General features: G+C 45.0%; 1 protein-coding gene across 4 annotated transcripts in view; it reads right to left on the minus strand.

Moving 5' to 3' along the window:
• Positions 1–21,710, minus strand: part of PACS1 (phosphofurin acidic cluster sorting protein 1) — a 78,655-nt gene that overhangs the window by 25,649 nt on the left and 31,296 nt on the right. For all 4 annotated transcript variants that reach the window (XM_074231021.1, XM_074231022.1, XM_074231023.1 and 1 more), the window contains exon 2: positions 4,541–4,628. In XM_074231021.1, coding sequence (XP_074087122.1) covers positions 4,541–4,628 — 88 coding nt within the window. The remainder of the gene's footprint in view (positions 1–4,540; positions 4,629–21,710) is intronic.

Here is a 21,710-nt window from a genome sequence, read left to right on the forward strand (position 1 = left end):
AACTATGGCAGCTCCCATCTATCTTGATGACCTTGTCCTTCAGAGCCAGCCTCCCTAGAGCCACCAAATCAAGATTCTGATGGCACAAGGTTCAGGAAGTCCTGCCATGGTCCTGGGGGCAGCTCCTCTCTTGTGTCACACTTTTCACCCTTTAACCTGCAGCCCACTAAAAAGTCTTATGATGTTTTAACAAAGGAAACCCATTTATCTAAGCATCAATCAGAAAATTCTACTGATTAAAAATAACAATAACACATGAGAATGAATGTGCCTTTTACCCTAGAGCTAGCTAGGTCTCTCTCAATCGAGGGCTAGTCTGACCCTACCCAAGGGGACACTCCCTCAAATTTCTGAGGAGAGCTGGAAATCAGTGTTCCAACCCTTTAGAAAGAACTCTTCTCCAGTCTCTCTCTCTTTAAAAAGACATGAACATCTCCCTGGAAAGCTCTGCTGCCAGCTCTACCCCTCCAGTCCTGCAATAATTCCTCCACCGATTAAAAGGTCACAGGCTGAGCCAGAAACCTATGAAAGTCCATCAAGCACTTTGCAAACACCAAAGTACCAAATCAATGCCAGTTACTCTCCAGGTCTCAGAAAGGCAGGCAAGATTAGGCTAGGCTGAGGGTTCCCTCATCCTTCCTCCCAAGGTCTGTGTCAACCTGGTCCTCATCCATCAGCTCTGGACAGTTGGTTGCTCACTTAGATCTTCCCTTGTCTGATAATTTATCATTTTAAGAAAATTTTAAAAATTGAATTGATGTGAACTGATGCAATCAATCTGGAGAGTAATTTGAAATTATACCCAAAGAGTAACAAAAACTGATCATAGGGGCTCCTGGGTGGTGCAGTGGATAGAGCACCAGCCCCGGAGTCAGGAGTACCTGGGTTCAAATCCCGTCTCAGACACTTAATGACCCTAGCTGTGTGGCCTTGGGCAAGCCACTTAACCCCTTTTGCCTTGCAAAAACCTTGAAAACCCCAAATGAACCACCGATCATACCCTATGACCCAGAAATTCCAATTCTAGGTCTGTATCCAGAAGAAATTATAAAAAAAAAGGGAAAAGTCTCACATGTCCCAAAAATATTCATAGTAGGGGTTTTTTTTGTAGTGGCAAAGAATTGGAAATCGAGGGGATGCCTACAATTGGGAAAATGAGTAAACAAGTTATGGTATGTGGATACTATAGAATAGAAGAAGAAACCATGAATGGTTAGACTTTAGAGAAACATGGAAAGAATTACAGAATCTGATGCTGAGCAAGGGAGCAGAACCAAGAGAACATTAACAACAACATTGTGAGATGATCAACCTTGATAAGCAGTTACTCTCAGCAGTTCAGAGAGCTTGGACAACCGTATCAGACCGGCTATGGAAAATGCTATTCCTATCCGGAGGAAGAAAAATAAAGCACAACAAAAAACCCTTCAGAATCTGATGAACTCTACATACTTTTAAAAACTCTCTCATATATTTCTTTCCTATCTCATGGTTTTCTTTCTTTTCCCTTTATCCTAATTCTTCATATTGAAAATGACTAATCTGTAAACGTATCAACACAATAGTCACCTGACTGTTCACCACTGAGAGGAAGGGAGTAGGAAGGCAGGGTGGAAGGAAATTATGTAACTTAAAAACATGTATGCATGTGGATGAATGTTGAAAAACTTTCAGATCATGTAACTGAAAAAATAAAATATCAACTGGGGGAAAAAAGTAAAAAAAATTGAATTGAATTTTATTTTATTTTCAAACAAAGATCAGCTTCTGTCCCTTTCAGCTTGCACCCCTCTCCCGAGGAAAGCACAAAAAAAAACCAAATCCCTCGTCATGGAACGCAGGGTCAAGTCAAACAAAATTTCTCACTTATGTCTAAAAAACCATGTCTTAATCTGCACTCTATCTGGGCTGGTGGTTGGTCACTGTGATAATGGCAGGCAGGTGGCGCTGTGGAGGAAGAGCTGGGCCTGGGATCAGGAATAAGTGAATTCAAATCTGACCTCAGGCACTTCCTAGCTGGGTGACCCTGGGTCAGTGACCTCAGACCTGTCTGCTTCAGTTTCCTCATCTGTAAAATTAGCATCTCTGCCAAGAAAACCCCAAATAGACTCAAGGAGAGTCAGACTTGACAAAAATCCAGTGGCCCCAGGGAGACCTGATGACTTGGTAGACTTGGTAGGTTCAGCTGTTTCATGGGTTCAGAATGGATCCACTTCTGCTCCCATTTAGTCCACGGTGTCCACCTTGTCCAGAAGAAAAAGCACAAGCAGCTGGCTGACCATGCTGGGTTAACATCGAGATGAACCAGGCCCCTGGCAAGGGCCTAGGAACTCATCCAAAAAGACAGGAGGTAAGCTTGGTACAACCTGCTGCTACTTTTTTTTGTTTTGCCAATGCTCTTTTCTTATTTACAACCCAAGCAGTAGCGCATTGATCCCTACTTTGTGGCATCTCGGCATCAGAGGCTGCATTGAGGGCACCGTCATCTGTGAAAACATGGTCCTGCACCAACACTCCTCCACTTTGTTCTTGGCTTGGAGCCCTTACAAGTTGAAGAATCTGCCATCAGTGCCATGGCTGACCTTGAGACTGTGTTCATCCTCAGTGAAGGTGTTTGATAAGATGGCCGACAACATCATGCTAAAAAATACAGGAGCAATGCCTCATCCTCATTTTACTCCATTGGTGACCAGAAATTCTCAGGAATTCTTGAGTCCACTCTCTAGACCCCGGACATGCATACTGTCATGAGACTGATGGACAATACCAATGAACTGCTCCAGACAACCAAATTTGGACATAATTTTCTATAAACCCTCATGGCTAGGGGCGGCTAGGTGGCGTAGTGGATAAAGCCTTGGAGTCAGGAGTGCCTGGGTTCAAATCCTGTCTCAGACACTTAATAATTACCTAGCTGTGTGGCCTTGGGCAAGCCACTTAACCCCATTTGCCTTGCAAAAACCTTAAAAAAAAAAGCAAAAAAACAAACAAACAAAAAAAACAAAAACAAAATCCTCATGGCTGATGGTATCAAAGGCCTTGGTCAGATCTACAAATGATGTATACAGACCTCTGTTCTGTTCCTGCTCATTTTGCTCTAACAATGAACACCCAGATGCTCCATCAGCCAGCACCACACCATCCACATGTGGAACCACTGATGCCAGCAAATGGAGAAGTTGTGAGTCCTGTGAACAAGTTCACTCACCTTGGCAGAGGAGTTTGGGAGGCTCCAATACAAAGTGTGGGAGAGGAGAGGATTAGACTGACTACTAGACTGAAGGTCTACAGAGTTGCTGTGCTGACCTCATGGCTATATACCTGGACAGTCCACCAATGCCAGGCCAGGAAACTGAATTGCTTCCATTTAAATTGTTTTAGGAAGATTCTGAAGTTCACCTGGCAGGAGAAAATCCCAGACACTGAGGTCCTTTCTCAAGCTGCCTAGCATTCCAACATTCCTACAGTGAGTGCAATGATGATGAGCTGGATACCTTGTTAGAATGTCAGTCATGTTTGTCAAAAAAACTATTTTATGGAGATCTCACCCAGGGCAAGTGCTCACAAGGCGGTCAGAAGAACCGATACTGAGACACCCTGAAGGTCTCATTGAAGAACTTTAGAGTTGATTGTACAGTGTGGGAGACCCTGGCACAGGACCACCTTAGCATGGTGTCCCCCCATCAGAGAGGGGGGCTGCCCTCCATGAGGAAGACAGAATGGAAGCAGCTCAAAGGAAACGTGACATCTGTAAGTTTAGAGTACTACCCCAGGAGTTCCCATGGACTATTTGTGCCCGACTTGTGGTAGAGCATTTGGAGCTTGTATTGGTCCAATCAGTCAGTCAGACATACTGTCATTTATGTCAAACATAGTTTCCTCTCTGAGCCATTTCCAATGAGAATAAAGGCTCCCTCATTCCCCTTCACCTTCCCCCCTTCCATACCATTGCAAAAGCTATTTCCTGACTCTTTTACATGAAACATCTTAGTCTATTCTACCTCTCCTTTGCTTTCTCCCAGTACATTTCCTTTATATTATACCTTCAGGTTTGACTCTCTCCTGTGTCTTGACTATAAGAGCTCCTATCTGCTCTAATAAATGAGAAGGTTCATATGTATCATCTTCCCATGCAGGAATACACACAGTTCATCATCATTAAATCCGTCATAATTTACCCTTCTTATCCACCCTCTCTATGTCAAACATAGTGATGTCATTTTGGTATTCTTCGACAACCAACCAACAACATGGTCATGGTTAATCCACTCATAGTGACTCACTGAACTTTACTCTGTAAGAAAGACAAACAGGGAAGCAAACCAAAGGACACTAAACAGGGGTTCTGCCCCCGTGGCTCCCCCTCCTCAGAAAAGTGAAGTCTGCTCCATCAACAAAGGGTCTATTCTTGGTAATTAATTACTCATTAGCTCAGATCCTGAAAATCTCCTTGTAAAGATAAAGCCTCTTGAGTAGGGTCTGAAAGGCAGCCCAGGATCCCAGAAAAGGGACTACGGGCACCAGGGGCCTTGATCCTCACCTGCAGCTTCACCGCGATGACCACGGAGTTCAGGTCTTTGTCCATTTCCTTCAGCATGACCAGCTTCTTCAGGGTCAGGTTGAAGAGCCTAAGGAAGGAGAGAAAAGAGCCTGTCAGAGGAAAGATCCCAGGGGCTGTGATCAATCCAAGGACATGACACTGCTCTGAAGGAAGCCTCTCAGGGAAGGAGAGAGCTCTGGTTAGGATGCTCCATGTGGGGGCACAAAGAGCTGGTTGCTGGGTCACGTGGTCATCATATCCACTTGATTCTTTTGGAGCAAGCCTTGACATCACTATCTGTTGGCTGAATGATGTAGGAAAGGGCCTCTCTTACTCATCTACAGGGAGCTCCCAACCCACACTGGGGGTGGGGGGGAGGCCAACCCTGGACCACAGAGTTTTCCTCCCCTAGGATGGAGTAAAGAGGGTTCTCAAAGCTTTGTGCTTTCAAGTCAACCCATGATCCAAGGCTTAGTCAAATGATTTCCAACAGCTTTCTTGCCCCTGCGAACCCCGAGTTAGCCCTGAGCTCTGCAGAGCAGCAGCTTCATCCCTGTCCAGGAGGTCATGCGCCACGTTCCCTCCCTCCTCCTCCAGGGGCAGGCTCCTAAGCCAAGAGGAAGCCAGGCAGCTGGAGAACCTTCTAGCTCTGAGTCTGTCAGTGCATGATGACAAATTGAGACTACCAGCCAGCATGGACAGAGGAAGTCTTCATGCACTCACACCTGGCTTGTTCGGCTACACAGAGGCTCAGGAGAGCAAGGTGGGTATCCTGGGGGTGGACTGGGCCGACTGTCCACTCCTCACCCCCCCCAACTCGTCAGAGAACCAAGAGGTCTGGCTGCTCCAATGGGGTCTATGCCCAATCCAGCCCAGGCACCATGTCTATGTCAAGACGCTTTCTGGTTCTGGCCTGGGCTGGCAGAGCCCACATATCCAGGCCTTATTCCTTAGCTGCAAATATCAGTTAGTCTACATTCGGTGCGTGCCTACTATGGTGTAGGACTGTGGTAAGCACTAGACAAGAGAGACTAAAGAGGCACTGTCCTTCCCAGAGACACCTCAAGCCAGACACAGCATGAATAAGAAAGAATTAACAGGCCAAGACAATTCTAAAGGACTCAGGATAAAAAAAAAATGCCAACTACCTCCACTGCCAAAGAGAATGCAGACTGAAGCACAATATTTCAGGCTTTATCTGTACCCCCCCCCCACCCCGCCCCCCTGCACCATGGCAAGATGAACCATGTTCTACTGATTTCACAAGTACAAATGATATCACATTTCTTGCCTTCTCTACGGGTGGGAGACAGGCAGAGGGAGAGAATTCGGAATCAAGTTTTTAAAATCAACACCAGAAACCAATAAATAAATTTATTTAAAAAAAGTTAACAGAAGACACTGGAATAAGAGATTGGAAGGCCTTCCTGCAGGAAGCAGGATCTTAGTTGGGAGGACAGCAGGGAGAGGAGTGGGTGAGGAATGGTGTTCCAAGGTCAGAGATGAGCAGTCGGGAGCAGTCTAGGAGTGTTGAAGAGAGCAGTGGAAAAGGACTAGAAAAAGGAAGGGGCTAGCTGCTAGGAAGGGCTTTGAATGCCAAATTAGAATTTGAATGCCAATGCTTCTGAAGGTCAGAGAGAGCCAAAGGAATGGATCCTTTGGTGTCTGAATGGAGTATGGGGGGGGGGGGAAGCCTGGAGACAGACCCTCCAAAGGCTGTCTTCAGAAGAGAGAAGGGGGTATATTCAAGAGACAATGAAGTGAAAATCTACAGGCCTTGAATACTAAGGGTAGAGAGCAAGGAGTTAAGTGTAGGAGGACTCCTAGCCTGGGGGTGTTGGCTGCAGTCTTAAGGAAGAGGGGGATGGGGAAAGATCACGAGGTCCCTTTTGGACATGCTGAGCTGAAGATGTCTCCTGGACGTCTAGAGTGAGATGCCTAAAAGGCTGAGGCTGGAGGTGAGCAGAGAGGAATGGTCAGCTCAGTGGCATGATTTTCTCCTCCTTGTCCAGAATTACATGAGTGAAGGCTGAGGGCTGGGGAAGGGGGAAGATCAAAGGAGGCTTGGCTGGCATCAAGAGGGGGCAAAGAGGAGAGGATTGAGGGGTCAAAGAATGGATGAGGAATGGGGTGATGTAAGAGAAAGGAGAGGGAGAGATGGACATGTGTGGCTGACTTGAGGTGAGGAGCTCACAGCATGTCCAATGGTTAGGGGGCTTGAGGGCAGGGAAGGGGAAAGTCCACATCAGACAATGAACCAAAGTTTGTGACAAAGATTACACCCAGATCTTCACAACCAGCCTTTCAGGGAGGCACTATAGGAGTCCCACGTTACAGCTGGAAAACCTGAAGCAACAGAGGCTTCCTGACTGCCCGGGGCCACCCACCTAGTGAAGTGTCTGAGGTCAAATCTGAACTCACATCTTCCTGACTCCACTGTACCACCTTGCTGTCCTAGAATCAATATGGATGATGAAGGTCCCTAATGTGAGGACAGGAGTTGGGGTGGGGAGAAAAACTGTGAGCAGAGCCCAAGCTCACTGAGAAAAGAAGGGGAGAGACCTGGAAGTCTACAGACAACAACCATCAGGATTCTATTGACTGGCAGATATGAATAGTATGCACCTCAAAGAAGAGAGGCTAGGGAATGAAGGAGAGAGGGAGGGAGAATTTGGAAGTGACAATGAGGAGCAAGGGAGTCTTCCAACGCCCTCTACCCCAACCAATGAGCCAAGGAATAGTGCAGGTGCAAGCCAGGACTGGAAAGGGGAGCCAAGGAGGTTTCAGGAAAAGCTGCTAGATGGATGGCTTAAGAGAGAAAAAGATCTAGAATGAAGGGAAATTTGTTGCTTATGGAATATTCCAGAGGACAGAGTGGAAGGGAAGGCTGATCAGAACTTTGAAGAGAGAGGGTTGAGGGGGATGAGAATAAGGAATCAAGTGGTGGGGAATGGGATTAGGAGGATGTAGAGGGGATGAGCAGGTGTGAGAATTCATCACAGAGAGGAGGGTGCCATTCCTTTTCCCAAGGGAGGCTAGAGACTGAGATTGAACCAGATGCACCAAAACAGAAGATAGTTGTCAAATGGAAGGCCCTATCTCCCTGCTCATTGAGAATAGGCAAGAAAAGGTGCAGCAGGACAAGGCCCACTCCTCACTGATGTTCAGGAGATGAAGGTGTGAGGACCCAGGCAAGTTGCTCCTCTAACCTGGGCTTTAGGAATTCATGCCACCTCCCCATCTTCCATCATAGGCAAATAGGCAAGTTCTGCTTTGCAAATTTAAGAATTCTGGGTCATTCTTATAAATCTGAAAGCAGAGGAGGAAACAAGTGAACATGGAAGGAGTTAACACAACTAACTGCAAAGAGAAAGCTGAAGACACCAGCTGCTTGAGGAGCTGTGGGTTGATTCCTCCTCCCTCAGAGACATGTGCACCAGAAGGTCTATGACTGCGGGAGCATGAGAAACAAGGCCCCCAGGGGAGGGGAGCACAGGGCTGGGGAGGGGAGCACGGGGCTGGGGAGGGGCAGAGACATCAGATGGCAACACAGACTTGCATGTCTCCTTTTAGAGGGAAGCAGAGCTCAGACTGGGAATGACTGCCTTTTTTGCTGCTATTGGACACATTTCATCAGGGAAAGGGAATCAAGATTTTCTCAAGCAACAGATTTTGAATGGGTTCAATGATGATCCAGCCATGGGCTCTGGTCTTCTGGAAGCAATTAAAGGCCAAGAGCCTGCTCTCACCTGGCTGATTCCAGAGCTCAAGTGGATCCCGGTACTTCCTTACTTGAGCTGCCCCAGCCTCAGAGCAGCCCCTCTTCAAAGAAACACCAAGTGTGGACAACGTGGCAGCTGGGATCTTCCCACAACCCTCCCGCACTACACAGATGCGTCTAAAGGTCCTGTCTGACCATACGACTCCCAGCTCAAAAGCTTCTCTCCTGGTGGGCTTTGACGAAAGACTTTCACAACATGACCCTGTCTACTTCTCCACCATTTTGTGGTTGCTGTTGTTCAGTCATTTCAATTGTGTCTGATTCTGTGACCCTGTTTTGGGGGCCTTCTCCAGTGAGGAAACTGAGGCAGAGTTAAGTGACTTGCCCAGGGACACAAAGCTGAGGCTGGATTTGAACTTAGGGCTTGATGCTCCCTGGCCTGGGGGCTCTACCCACTTCTTAGCTTTTTTGTTTTGTTTGTTTGGCAAGGCAAAGGAGTTAGGTAACTTGCTAACTAAGTATTAAGCATCTGAGATCAAATTTGAACTCATGTCCTCCTGACTCCAGGACCGGTGATCTAGCCACTGTATCACCTGGCTGCCCTCCGCTTCTCACCTTTGCTGCACATTGCTGTCCAGTCAAATTAGCCTCTTTACTTTCTGTTTCTTCACCACAAATTGCCAGGCTTTGGCAGGGGCAAGTCTGTCCCCAATGTTCACAACTCTCTTCTCATCGGTGGCACTGAAAACTAGAGCAGCCTTCAAAATTCTATTACAGAAGCAAAGGCTGGGCTTCACCCTCCCCCCAGTTCTCTACACCTGTCTGCTGTGTGTTGCTGTTGTTGAACCTAAAAACATGAAAACAGTGAGGTGGCACAGTGGATAGAGCACTGGAGGACCAGAATTCAAATCCAGACACTTGACACTAGCTGAGTGACCTTGGACAAATCACTTTACCCTGAATGCCTCACATTCAGGGCCATTCTAATTCATATCTGGCCCCTGGACCTAAATAGTTCTGGGGGAGAAAGTAAGACTGGTGACTTAACAGACTCCACCACACACAATCAAATCTGGTACTTGTTCTTGTCATGGCATCACCTCCCTGTTGTCATGGTCTTCTTTGAGAATGAAGGACAAACATCGTCATCATACAGACACCAAAGAAAAGCATCTCCATGGTTACAACAGAGTCTAAAGAAGACAGTCAGTGAAACTGCTTAAAAAGTCAACAAACAGTTCAAGATAGAACCAACAAGGGGCAGCTAGGTGGCACAATGGATACAGCTCCAGTCCTGGAGTCAAGAGGACCCGAGTTCAAATACAACTTCAGAAGCAAGTCACTTAACCCTATCACCTTGCAAAGAAAAGGGGAGGGGAGTATTTTCAGTCCTCTCCCTGGACTCCCTCTGGGTTATCTCCCATTTACACTGTTTATATCCTGTATGGATGTGCACAGTCTCCTCCATTAGCCTGTGGCAGGTTCATTATCATAATAGCTAATATTTCTATAGATAACATGTCAAACTAGCTAAGAACTGAAGTCACCCTTCCCCTCCTGAACAGGAACCGCTTGTGGGGGGGGGGGGGGCAGGAAAGCAGGAAGGGTCCAGAGGGAGCTGGGTTCCAAATCTTCCCCCCTTGGTCTTAGGAAGATTCCTGAGTTGGCTGAGGGTGAGGTCAGCCTGAAGGAAGACTCACAGCCTAAGCCCAAGGAGCTGGGGGTTCTGCTGAGTGTTCTTTCAACTATATCAACAAATGGTTCTACATATTTGTGGAAGAGGGCCCCCAACCCAGCCTTCGGAGGAGCCTGGGCTGTATTACTATTCTATCTTTGCCCACATCTCAAGACTACTTGCACTTGGCTGACTAAATGATCTTCAACTGAAAGTCCTGGATAGTCTGGTCAATACAGGGACTTGGGATGAAAAATGCTTTCACCCGCAGTGGGAAAACTGGTGAACTCTCAGTGAAAACTAAAGTGTAATTTTATTTTCTATCTTTTTTTTGCCTTTTTTTGGGGGGGGGGTAAAATGATTAATATGGAAATGTTTTGCATGATTTCACATGTGTAATTGATTTCATTTTGCATGTCTTCTAGAGAGGGTCACAAAGGAGAGCATTTGGAACTCTAAAGAAAAGAACATTAAACTAATAAAAATTTTCAAGAAAGGCAAAAAAGAAGTTCAAATACGAGCCTTCATCTTTCGATGGACTGCCCTATGGCTTCAGGGAAGATGAGTGGCATCCCATGAAACAGGAGGTAGCCCTTGTTTCCTTTGGAAAACCTGCAGAGATGCCTCTTCGTGAACCTTTCCTCCCTCTTGGTTTTGAAGGGCTTCTTAGCATTCACCATCTTCCCTTATGTGGTGTTCTAACTGATCAAGATACTAGAGTCTCTTAGTCTTTGTCCCTTTTCCTGGGATACATATCCACTCCTCACTGGCTAGTTTTCTGTTCTTCTTGGAAAAGAAAACCAAAGCAGCCTTGACTTTTTCCTCACATTTCTCCTATAAACAGAGCTGGCCAGCTGAGAACTGTTCAAGTCTACCACAAAGACTTTTCAAAGGCCCTCTCCTAATACCTCTGGGTCCATGCCAGTCTATGCCACCAAACAAGAGAGCACCTCTGGTTCACAAGAACTGGCCAACACAAAACCCATGTGTCTCATGTCAACAAGTAAAGAACTTCCTCCAAGAGTAATCCTAAATTAATTCCCGCTTTCCTTTTTGTGTTTGTTGGTAGAGCAGCCAGGAATCAAATGGTTGTTGAGAAATCCAGGGGGACCTCAGCAACTGACCTGTAGTACATATTTGCTTCCTGGCTACAGATGCAAGGAGATGATCTAGGAGAACAAGGACAAATACTTTGCTCCAGAAAAATACAAGACTTTGGAAAGTGCTTAAGAATTTGAGTTCTTCAAAAGCCAAAGCTGCAGCAGATGCTCTTTGGCATACAAAGCATGGCCAGGACTTTAGGTACAGATGTGGGGTGGGGGGTTCTAAACAACCCCAGAGGTAAGTAAGCATGCCCACCTCCAGAGCAGGGCAGGGGCAGTAACAGAAAGACCTACCCTGGACTTGGCAATCAAAGACCTAGGCTGAAGTTCCATTCCATGCTTACCTTCTCTTGGCTTCAGGTGCCCAAATTGAAAAATGAGGACAGGGTGAAAAAACGATACATGCTACCATCACTATTGTACTAGAAACATGAGCTTGGGGGCAGGTAGGTGGCAAAACGAATAGAGCATGGCCTTGGAGTCAAATCTGGCCTCAGACACTTAATAGTTACCTAGCTGTGTGACCTTGGGCAAGTCTCTTAACCCCACTGCCTGGTCAAAAAAAAAAAAAGGAAATTGAAGAAATTAGAATAGGCAATGAAAAAACAAAACTCTCACTCCTGGCAGATGATACGATGGTATACTTAAGAAAATCCTAGAAAATCAACTAAAAACTACTTGAAACAATGAATAACTTGAGCAAAATTGCAGGGTATAAAATAAATCCACATAAATCATTAGGATTTCTATATTATCAAGAAAGCTTAGCAGCAAGAGACAGAAAGAAAAATTTCATTTTAACTTACTGCAGACAATATGAAACACTTGGGAGTGAGCCTACCTGCCAAGATGAAGCCAGAAGTATATGAAAACAATTACAAAATACTTTTGACCCAAATAAAATCAGATATAAATAAATGGGAAAAGTCAATTGCTCATGGGTAGGCAGAATTCATAGGACTGAAAATGACAATTCTACCTAAATTAAATGACTTATTCAGTGCTGGATTATCAAACTACAAAAACTATTTTATAGAGCTAGAAAAAATAGTAACAAAGTCAACTGGAGGAACAAAGGGTCAAGAATATCAAAGGAATTAATGACTACAGAACTTTACTGTTTGATAAACCCAAAGACTCCAACTTCTATGAGAACACACTATTAGAGACTTAGAAAACAGTAGAGCAGAAAACAGACAGAGAGCAACACCTCACACCCTACTGCAAGATAGGATTGAAATGGGTACCGGATTTAGACAGTCAATTAGGAGAATGAGGAATAGTGAATCTGTCAGATCTATGATAAGAGTTTATGACCAAAAAGAGATGGGAGAACATTCTAAAATGCAAAGTGGATAATTTTGGCACTCGCATTGGGCAGGTGGTTTTCATCAACTGGACAATGAACATTCTTCACCTGCTTGGATCTTCCTGGCTGAGTGATTCAGTGAGACCCTCAGGAGCTCCACAAAGTTGCCAAGGCTTCTGCTGCTGTCTCTGGAGAACCCCCCCCCAAAAGAATCCCTCTTCAACTGGAACCCTTCCATCCTAGTCGCAACTACCTCAAGTGAACATCTCTTCCTGTTTCATGCATTACATCACTTTTGTGATCAGAGAATCAAAGAAGATAATCATTGTAAAAAGTTTAGACCCAGGAAGAGAGATTAGCTGTTCACTCCTCCCACAAGCCCATCTCTACTGCAGTTCAACCGAAGAATCCTGTATCATTTTGACATGTTTTGGAGGTGGGCCTCATAACAACAACAGGCACGACAGAATTTGGCATTTCCTACCTAGTTCACAACGTGATCTGTGGGACACTTCTCTAACACCCTGCTGCCCCTTTCTCACAGTCTCAAATTGGGTGCAGGTGATTCTGATGAAAACTTGAGAAGGATGTGGCTGTTGATGTTTTATCACTTTTTAAAAGTATTAACAGAACAGAGTGGTGGATCAGTGGAATGGATTAGCAACAAAAGAAACAGTTCAAAATAACTACAGAAATCTCGAGAAAGGAGCTAGCAGGGTTCTCCAATTATGTCTCCTTTCATGGACATCTGATCAAATCCGGCTATTTTCCTGAGCCCTGGCCTAAGAGTCTAAATTGAATTAATTCTACAAAATGAGTTTATATTCTACTCCGGGACTATGGCCTATTGCCCCTCCCCCCCTCACTCTTTGGGCATGGATTGCAAATGTTCGCTGAGTAAGGCAATTTGGGGGCTCTTCTGTTCTTGTTTGACATATAAAATCAGTTAAACTGTATAAAATGTCTACATATTCTTTCTTTCTTTGGTATCTCATTGTCACCCTCAATAACATAAATAGGTCAAGCTTAGGTTTTCTCAACAGCAATCATCTTTTTTCATTTTTTATTCTTTCTTCTAGCCTTCTGTTGTTATCCTTCTGTTAATAATTCAGGGATCTGGTGGGAGTGGGGGAGGGAAGCAAGAATCGGGGAAAAATTGTAAAACTCTAAATAAAATCTTTCTTTAAAAAAATAAAAAACCAAAAAAATAATTCAGTGATCTGACTGTAAATAGATATAGCTAATTCAGGATTGACTCCTATATTAGTAACAAATCATTTCCCATCAAAATATAGTTATCTCATTCTGTCATTATTTGGTGCTCAATCATGTCTGATATCTGCCTACTAATTCTTTTTTTTATTTTTATTTTCTGTTCCAAATTATCTCCTTCTATCCAGCCTCTCCCCACCCACTGGGAAAGCAAACAATATGAAATCAGGCAAAACATTTCCATTATTAGTCATGTTGCTGGGGGGGGGGGAGAGAGAGAAAGAGAGAGAGGAGACTGGGTAGAGGAAGAGAGAGTGATAAAGAGAGGAAGAGACAGAGAGTGTGTAATGTAAGAGAGAGGAAGGGGGGAGAGAGGGAGAGGGAGAGAGGGAGAGAGAGAGAGAAAAAACGCTTTCATCCACACCCCGAGTTCATCAGTTCTCTCTCTGGAGGTGGAAAGCATTTTTCTTCATGGGTCCTTCATCATGGGTTCATTGTATTGATCAGAGATGCAAAGTCTCTCCCAGCTGATAGCTGATTACTGTTCCGTCTTGAAGGGAAAAAGATTCCAAGCACAGAAAAGAATATCAAGCAGGACAGGTTTGAAAACTACAGGCTGAATTAGTTTTTTTTTTTAGGTTTTTGCAAGGCAAATGGGGTTAAGTGGCTTGCCCAAGGCCACACAGCTAGGTAATTTACTAAGTAGATGTCTGAGATGGGATTTGAACCCAGGTACTCCTGACTCCAGGGCCGGTGCTTTATCCACTGCGACATCTAGCCGTCCGAATTAATTTTTAAAAAATGCGCTATGTAATGGAGATTTACAATTTCATGTTAACATCTTTTTCTGTTATTCCATGATATGGAAACACTTATTTTATTTGGCATTTGCTAAGTTCATAATAAAAGAAAAATTTCAAATAGGGGGAAAAGAAGAAGAGGATAGATGCCCCAGTAATACAATGAATGCCAAACCAAAACAACTTCTTTTGGTTTGTATTTTTCTTGAATTTATCATATGAACTTGACACATATCAACAAAAACAAACATTTCCTTATACGAAGAACAGAAATAAGATTGTCTAGGCCATCTGGAGGTGTTTATCCTGAAGACACACCTTCCTTTCTGTGCACATTTCAGGTGAATGGTTGTCTGTGTGTAGGGAGCTGATTTTTAAGCTCCCAGCCACCCAATGCTGGGCTGGGCCTCGGGACAACTCTTGGCCTCATCAGTGATACACCCAGCCCCTGAGTAGTATTCTCTGCACAAGGGACAAGACAAAACCAAGCATTTTCCTGCTCATGGAGACACTTCTTAATTGGACAAGACAAGCCCAGATTAGAGGACACTTAAATTATCCCCTTCAAAATCAGCAGATACCACAGGACTTCTACCACTTGAATTGGGCACCTTTCCAAATCTACTTAATTACATTCTGGGGCTAATTCCTCATTTCGTTAGCAATCCCTGTATCTCATTTAATAGAAAGGAAAAGTAACATCTGTGAGCATGCTAACACCCCAGTTTGTTAAAGGGGGTGATGAGTGTTCCTACCCAATCTAGCGGGGAGAGGAGATGCCAAGATCAGAAAATCATCTTCCGGGGAATACGAACAGAGGACCTCCTTTCTCTCCACATCCTGAAGAAACATTGATTTGCATGTCCAATTTTTCAGAGGCTTCTCCCAGCAATGATAATTTAAAATTATAAACAGTGACCCTCTTCACAGTCAAGCCCCTGGCCAGAGGACCTGAGCATGTTCTGGGTCAAGAAGCAATTCTACTTAGTGTTTACCTAGGACAGGGTGAGGCAGGGCTATGTCTTGTCATCAGCAAAGGATCCCAGCCTCCATTCTGAAGGCCTAGGAGAAAAGGAAGGCCTTACCTATCTCAGAATATGAGTTAAAAATAGAACTAAGATCTGTTCAAAGGAACCAAAGCTTTCTTCCTTCACCCTGGAAGCCCACTGGATGCAAAGACTTTAAAAACCCTCCCTTCTGTTTCTTCAGTTGACCAGTAGGAGGAGGGGATGGAAACAGGCACCTTTCCATTTACAATGAGACATAGCAAGCAGATGGCCAGTTTAGAGATAGTGTGGTCTTGTGGCCAGAGCCCTGGATTTAGAACTGAGGACAGAGTCTGGGTCGACCCGGGGCAGTCACTTTGGGGTCTTGGCTTGCTGGGTGCAAGGTAAGGGGCACCTGGGACTTTCAAGGGTGGGGTGGTCCTGGGATAATTATGGCATAGTTTGGATTCTCTCAAGGAGGAACTGTTCACTGCCTCTGCCCTCTCCTCCAGGCCTGCCCATGGCAGAAGTGGGATGGGGAATCATGGGAACAGAGTGAACCCCACTGATGCCATCTTGTGACTCAGTTCTGGAGCTAGTTCAGTTCTCCTTCTATTCAGTTATGGGACTAGTCCAATTTCTGTCTTGTGAGAAAACTGAAGTTGCATTGCTTGAAACAAGTCCTTGGGGGACTGGAAGCTGGACCACCCCTGCCTGCTGCTTAGAGACCCTCAACTCAGGACCTCGGTTATGCTGACCAGAGGTGAAGATGGATGTGAGCAGATCAGCCCCATGATGGTCAATCAGTTACTGTTTCCACCTCCCTTTGATCGTTTATAGCCACCTCCTTTTTTCTGATTTCAGAAATCAAACCTATTTGCTCTCCCCCTCTCAACTCAGAAAGTCCCTAGTTTTACCTCTGATAAGAAATCAGATTTCCTAACTTTGCATCCTGGCTTCCATCCTACTGTTTTCTGTAGGTGGATCCAAGGAGGCCTGGTCCTGATTTCTTATGCAATTGGCATGCATGGTTTAATCAATCCATATGCTTGGAAACTCAAACCTTTGTTTCCCGTGCCGGTGGTTAGGCTGGGAGATTGCTACAGCTTCTTCCTCCCTTTTCCTCCCTTTTCCTCCCTGTACCCCATCAAAGCCATTCCAGTCTGACATTCCAGGTCCTGAGGCAGAATTAAAATAACATTTTAAAGATGGCAATGTAGTGCTGTCGGCAAGAAGACAACCGAGGGGGTTGGGTTTCCTTGAGACATATTTTTCCAACCACCCAAAGCAAGTTTCACCTCAGTTAAGATCCTGCCTAAGCCCTCTGGCTCTAAGTCATGTATCCGGTCGGGAGTCATTTAAAGGACATCTATAAACTAGATCTAGAAAGGGTCAGTCAAACCCAGGAAGGAAGAGGGCTCTGGAAGCTTGCTGTGTTTGTTTATAGAAATAAACAAATCCTGAACTGTTTTTTCTCTTACCCTAAAAAGCACTTCACTTCTCAGCTTCAATCACCCAATCTATCCAGGAGCTAAGGATATGAGGACAAGAAATGAAACCATCCTTCTCAAGGAGATCAGCCACACGCAAATGTGGGCAGGATAAAAACAGAGGCAAAAGGAGTTGGAGGTGTCTGGGGGAGCTCAGGAGATTCACAGTCCAGGTGGCACAGGTCAGCCAATACAAAGGCCTGGAGCTCAGAGGCAGATGTGGGGAAGGCCTGGGGCTGGCTTGACTGTGTCTCAGAGGAAAGACAGGCCGGGGCCTGACAGCCAAGCAGAGGTAATTATGTCTGATACCAGATGTGGACAGACAGGGACAAGCTGACATGGAGGCCTCAGAGCCAGGGGGGCTGCAAGGAAGGGGTGCCAAGAGCAGGATAGCTAGCACTGGACCAGATGGAGGGGAGGAGCCAAGGCCTTGGAGAGAAAGGGTGACCTTCACCAGAGAGGAGACTTGGGGCTGGGGAAAGAGCCTAAGCTTTGCTCGGGATGTCCCTAGTGGGTGACGGGTAGTGTGGACTGAAGGCAGGGCTGGGGAAAGGGGTTCTGGGAGCTGACTACACACCACAGAGCCAATGGGTTCACTAAGGAAAGACATGTAGAGGCAGAAAGGAAGAGAAGAGGGCCCAGGATCGAACCTCGGAAACCACCACCACTGGTGGTGTGGCAAGTTGCTGGAGGCAAGGGCAGCAGACTAGCCACAAGGATTCTGGGTCTCTGGGAGATGCGGATGCTAGGAATTTGGGCAACAACTGATGGGGTGGGACCATTATATGGTCCTACAACCAAGAGGGCTTTGGAGAAAAATCATCCTTCCTGATAACTGAGTTATAGGAAAAATGGTGGCCAATCTGCCGCACCGTGGAGCACATCATACCACAGCAGGCCTTGGTAGAACCACTACCGAGGGCCCAGCTCTGTGGCAGATTCCTGGGCTCTCATGGCCAAGACTGGGAGCTCCTAAGAAACAATACAAAACCTGAACTCAAACACCCTGCAGGGTTGCCTTGATGAAGGATGGTCCAGCATACCCAAGATAACCACAGCAAACATTTATAGAGCATTTTAAGGTTTGCTTGGCCAAGATTATCTCATTTAACCCTCAACTGCAGTCTTGAGATGTGGTGCTGTTATTATCCCTATTTTACAGATGAGGAAACTGAGGCTAAGAGAAGTTAAAGGACTTACCCAGGATCATAACATTATTATGTGGGTCTTTCTGGCTCAGGGGTTCAGTGCTCTATCCACTATGATATGCATCTGGACCCTCTGCAGCAAATTTATTGAGGGTATGAAGATATGACCGGGGGTGCTAGGGAGGAAATAGGCCCAATGACAAGAGCACAGCTTCATCTGGGAACCTGGGGGTTGCTACCCACGAATGCAGGCTTCTTGAAGGTCCAGTAAATGGCAGGGGCTTCATGAATGTCTGACAAGAAGGGGCTGGCCCAACTTTTCTTTCCCTTCCTTCCAGGGGCTAAACTAACTTCTGGACTGGAGAAAGTGCTAGATCCTTCCATCTGCCTCAGAGAATATGGCATTTTAAAAATTTATTTAAGGCAATGGGGATAAGTGACTTGCCCATGGTCACACAGCTAGGCAATTATGTGTCTGAAGCCACATTTGAACTCAGGTCCTCCTGACTCCAGGGCTGGTGCTCTATTCCCTGCACCACCTAGCTGCCCCAGAATACAGCATTTTTAAAACCATCTTTCAGAGAAGAGTGAGCATGAACAGCTGGGGGGTGGGGGTGGGGCTATAGGCTTCCCAGTCCCCTCCCCTCTCAGGGCAGCCCCGCCCAGCAGTCTTCCATCCTTGAACTACAAATGTGATTTTATATTTTACATACAGAGAATAGCTTTTCTCCTTATAGCACCCAAATGCTAAACCAATAAATGATCCATAAAGGCCCCACTAGGAGATGAGTGGATGCTTGTTTGGACTTCTGCTGAAGAAAGTGTGAAGTCACTCGATTATGGAAATTTCCTCATTACTGCATGGTAGATTCCCTGTTTCAATTAAACTTTGATTACAGCTGAAGTCTGATTCATCTAAAAGTCATTACAAAAACTGCCATTGGGGGATGGAGGTAAGCAGGTGGTCTTGTCAAATTAGAGGCAGGTTTCATCTCTGGGCTGGGCAGTACCCAAGTGAGTCAATACTTCCATTTCCTGGGACTCAGACAGGTATCTGAGATGAATCACAAAAAAACAAAAGGCCATTAGCTTCATCACCAAGATTTACTAAGGAGACTGGTTTCCACAGGACAAAATTTCTTAACTGCTTCATTCAATGAATAAAGGAAATTCCCAAGTTTTAGTTTCCCAACAAACCCAGTTTATCCAGTCATTTCTGGGAACAAGGTAGAGATAGCTCCCAAGAAGAGAGATGGAGCAGTTGGACAGATTCCTGGTGACATGCTACAATGAGTAGTTGGAGGACATATTGCTATGAAATGAAATGCTCCACTCTAACAGGGATGCCAGGCTTGGGGGGTTCACGGGAGTCAGGTGGGGTCCATATTTGGCTTTAACTAGAGCCCTAGATATTTCCCATAATACGGTTGTGAAGACGGTAAGGCAAGGTCAGTGTGATAGACCCGAGAGAGCTTAACAGCAGACTCAACCATCCTACCTACCTAGTGAGTCAACCCAATGGCATTGGTGACGACTGCTTCCGTGATCCTACCCATGCTCCATAATTTAGATGAAGACTGGGGAGTCCTGTTAGTCAGTCCACATAAGACAAAACTGAAAATATGGGAGCATCCACAGACAACAGAATGAGAATGAACACAACCTCAGCCTCAGTGAGCTGACCTTGGAGGTTCACTTCATATCAGTGAACCACTCCTGCTTCCTGGAGCTTGCTCTATTTTCTTCAATATGTCCTCAAACCACTCACTAAAGCATGTCGCCAGGAATCTGTCCAACTGACCCATTTTTGCTCTTGGGAACCATCTCTACCCTAGCCTCAGAAACAACAGAATAAACCTGGGTGTGTGACATTCAACAGGGATAAATAGAATCCTCCATTATGGTTCCAAAATATCATCTGTGCCAGGAACCTGAGAGTTATACAGAGGCGAGTCAGCCAATAAGGATTTAGGAGACACTGCATTTAGACAGGCCCAGCAAGAGAGATCCAAAGAGAGACAAAAAGCATGTCTTGGGGAGTGGACATTCAAAGACGCAGAACGACATGTAAACAGCCACGGACAGAGAGGGAAGGCCCTGGAAAAGGCCTCCTGTGGAGGCAGCAAGGAGGCAAGTCTTTTTAAAACAACTTAAACAATACCTTCTTTAGCAAATTATGAATTAAACAAATAATTCTATAAGAAAACTAATCAATGTTTGGTATCATGAAAGGTGCCTTATTGAAATCAAATTTATTGATAGATACAAAAAAAATCTGAATTCTTAATGAAATGGTGGTATTAAAAAAAGAAAACAGGGAGACTTCAGTGTCTGTGGCTTCATCAAGGCTGGGCAGACAACCCTCAGAGAAATCCTGGCTGATGGACTGATGCACAAGAATGAACAGCAAGCAGCACTGAGAAAAAGGAAGAAAAGAAGAGGGGGGACCCAACCAGTTCAAGGTGTGTCCTCACAAGAATAAAGGGTGTTCGCCAATCCTGACCTCATACTTTCAAGCCAAAGTACTGTGAACCCTCAAATTATAAAAACCTCAAAAACAGAGTTAAAACAAACATGAGAGAAAAATACATTAGACATGAAGTTTTATTTTCTGGGATTTACCAAACAAAACCTGCAGATAATGGAGACCAGCCTGTGATGGTCACAAAGAAACTGGAATAGAAAGTGGATTTTTATATCATTTGGGAAATGGGAAAAATCTTTAACATTCTTAGTGGCCTATACATAGAAATTCACTTGGTATCTCTAACCAAAACTGATCTACAAAGATGATAATTTTGGCATCTTTTTTCTGAATTCTCATCTCTTCCTGGGAGGGTGGTCTCCTTACCTTCTGAGCATGGTTCTAGATATTGTGATTAACATACTGGGTGGGGGCTTAATTTCTAACTAGCAAGGAAAGGTACTCTGTTCTGAAGCCTAGTATTCTCTAAATGGAATTAAGCTTCTTGCTTTCACAGTATATAAGAGAAACCCAAATTAAAACTGAATGCAAAACCCATGTTGGGGAGAAACTTTGAAACCAGACCACCAAGAGTGCATTCACCAGATTCTGCCTGCCCCCCTCAGTGATCAGGGCCTCCACAGATGTGAATCTAGGGCAGGAAGGGAACAGTGAGGCCCAGCAGGCCAGGCCAAACCCCTAGTTGTTGTTCAGTCGTGTTTTGACCCTTTGTGATCCCACCTGGGGTTTTCTTTATTTATTGTTTTTTGAATTTTACAATTTCCCCCCCAATCTGGCTTCCCGCCCCCCCCACCCTCCACAGAATGAAGTCTGATTCCATGCTATACATTGATCAAAATTGAATGTGTTGAGAGAGAAATCATAACCTTAATGAAAAAATAAAATATAGGAGACAGCAAAATTAATAAGATTCCTTTTTAAAAATTCAAAGTAATAATCTTTGGTCATTGCTTAAACTCCACAATTCTTTCTCTGGAAATAGATGGTATTCTCCATTGCAGATACCCTAAAATTGTCCCTGATTGTTGCACTGATGGAATGAGCAAGTCCATTAAGATTGATCATCAAGAAAAAGGGTAAAAACGTCACTTGTACAAAAATATTCATAGCAGCCCAGTTTGTGGTGGCAAAGAATTGGAAACTGGGGCGGCTAGGTGGCACAGTGGATGAAACACCAGCCCTGGAGTCTGGAGTACCTGGGTTCAAATCCAGTCTCATACACTTAATAATTACCTAGCTGT

This window comes from Macrotis lagotis, chromosome 3 (genome assembly GCF_037893015.1).
Source record: "Macrotis lagotis isolate mMagLag1 chromosome 3, bilby.v1.9.chrom.fasta, whole genome shotgun sequence".
NCBI classification, from domain to species: Eukaryota; Metazoa; Chordata; class Mammalia; order Peramelemorphia; family Peramelidae; genus Macrotis; species Macrotis lagotis.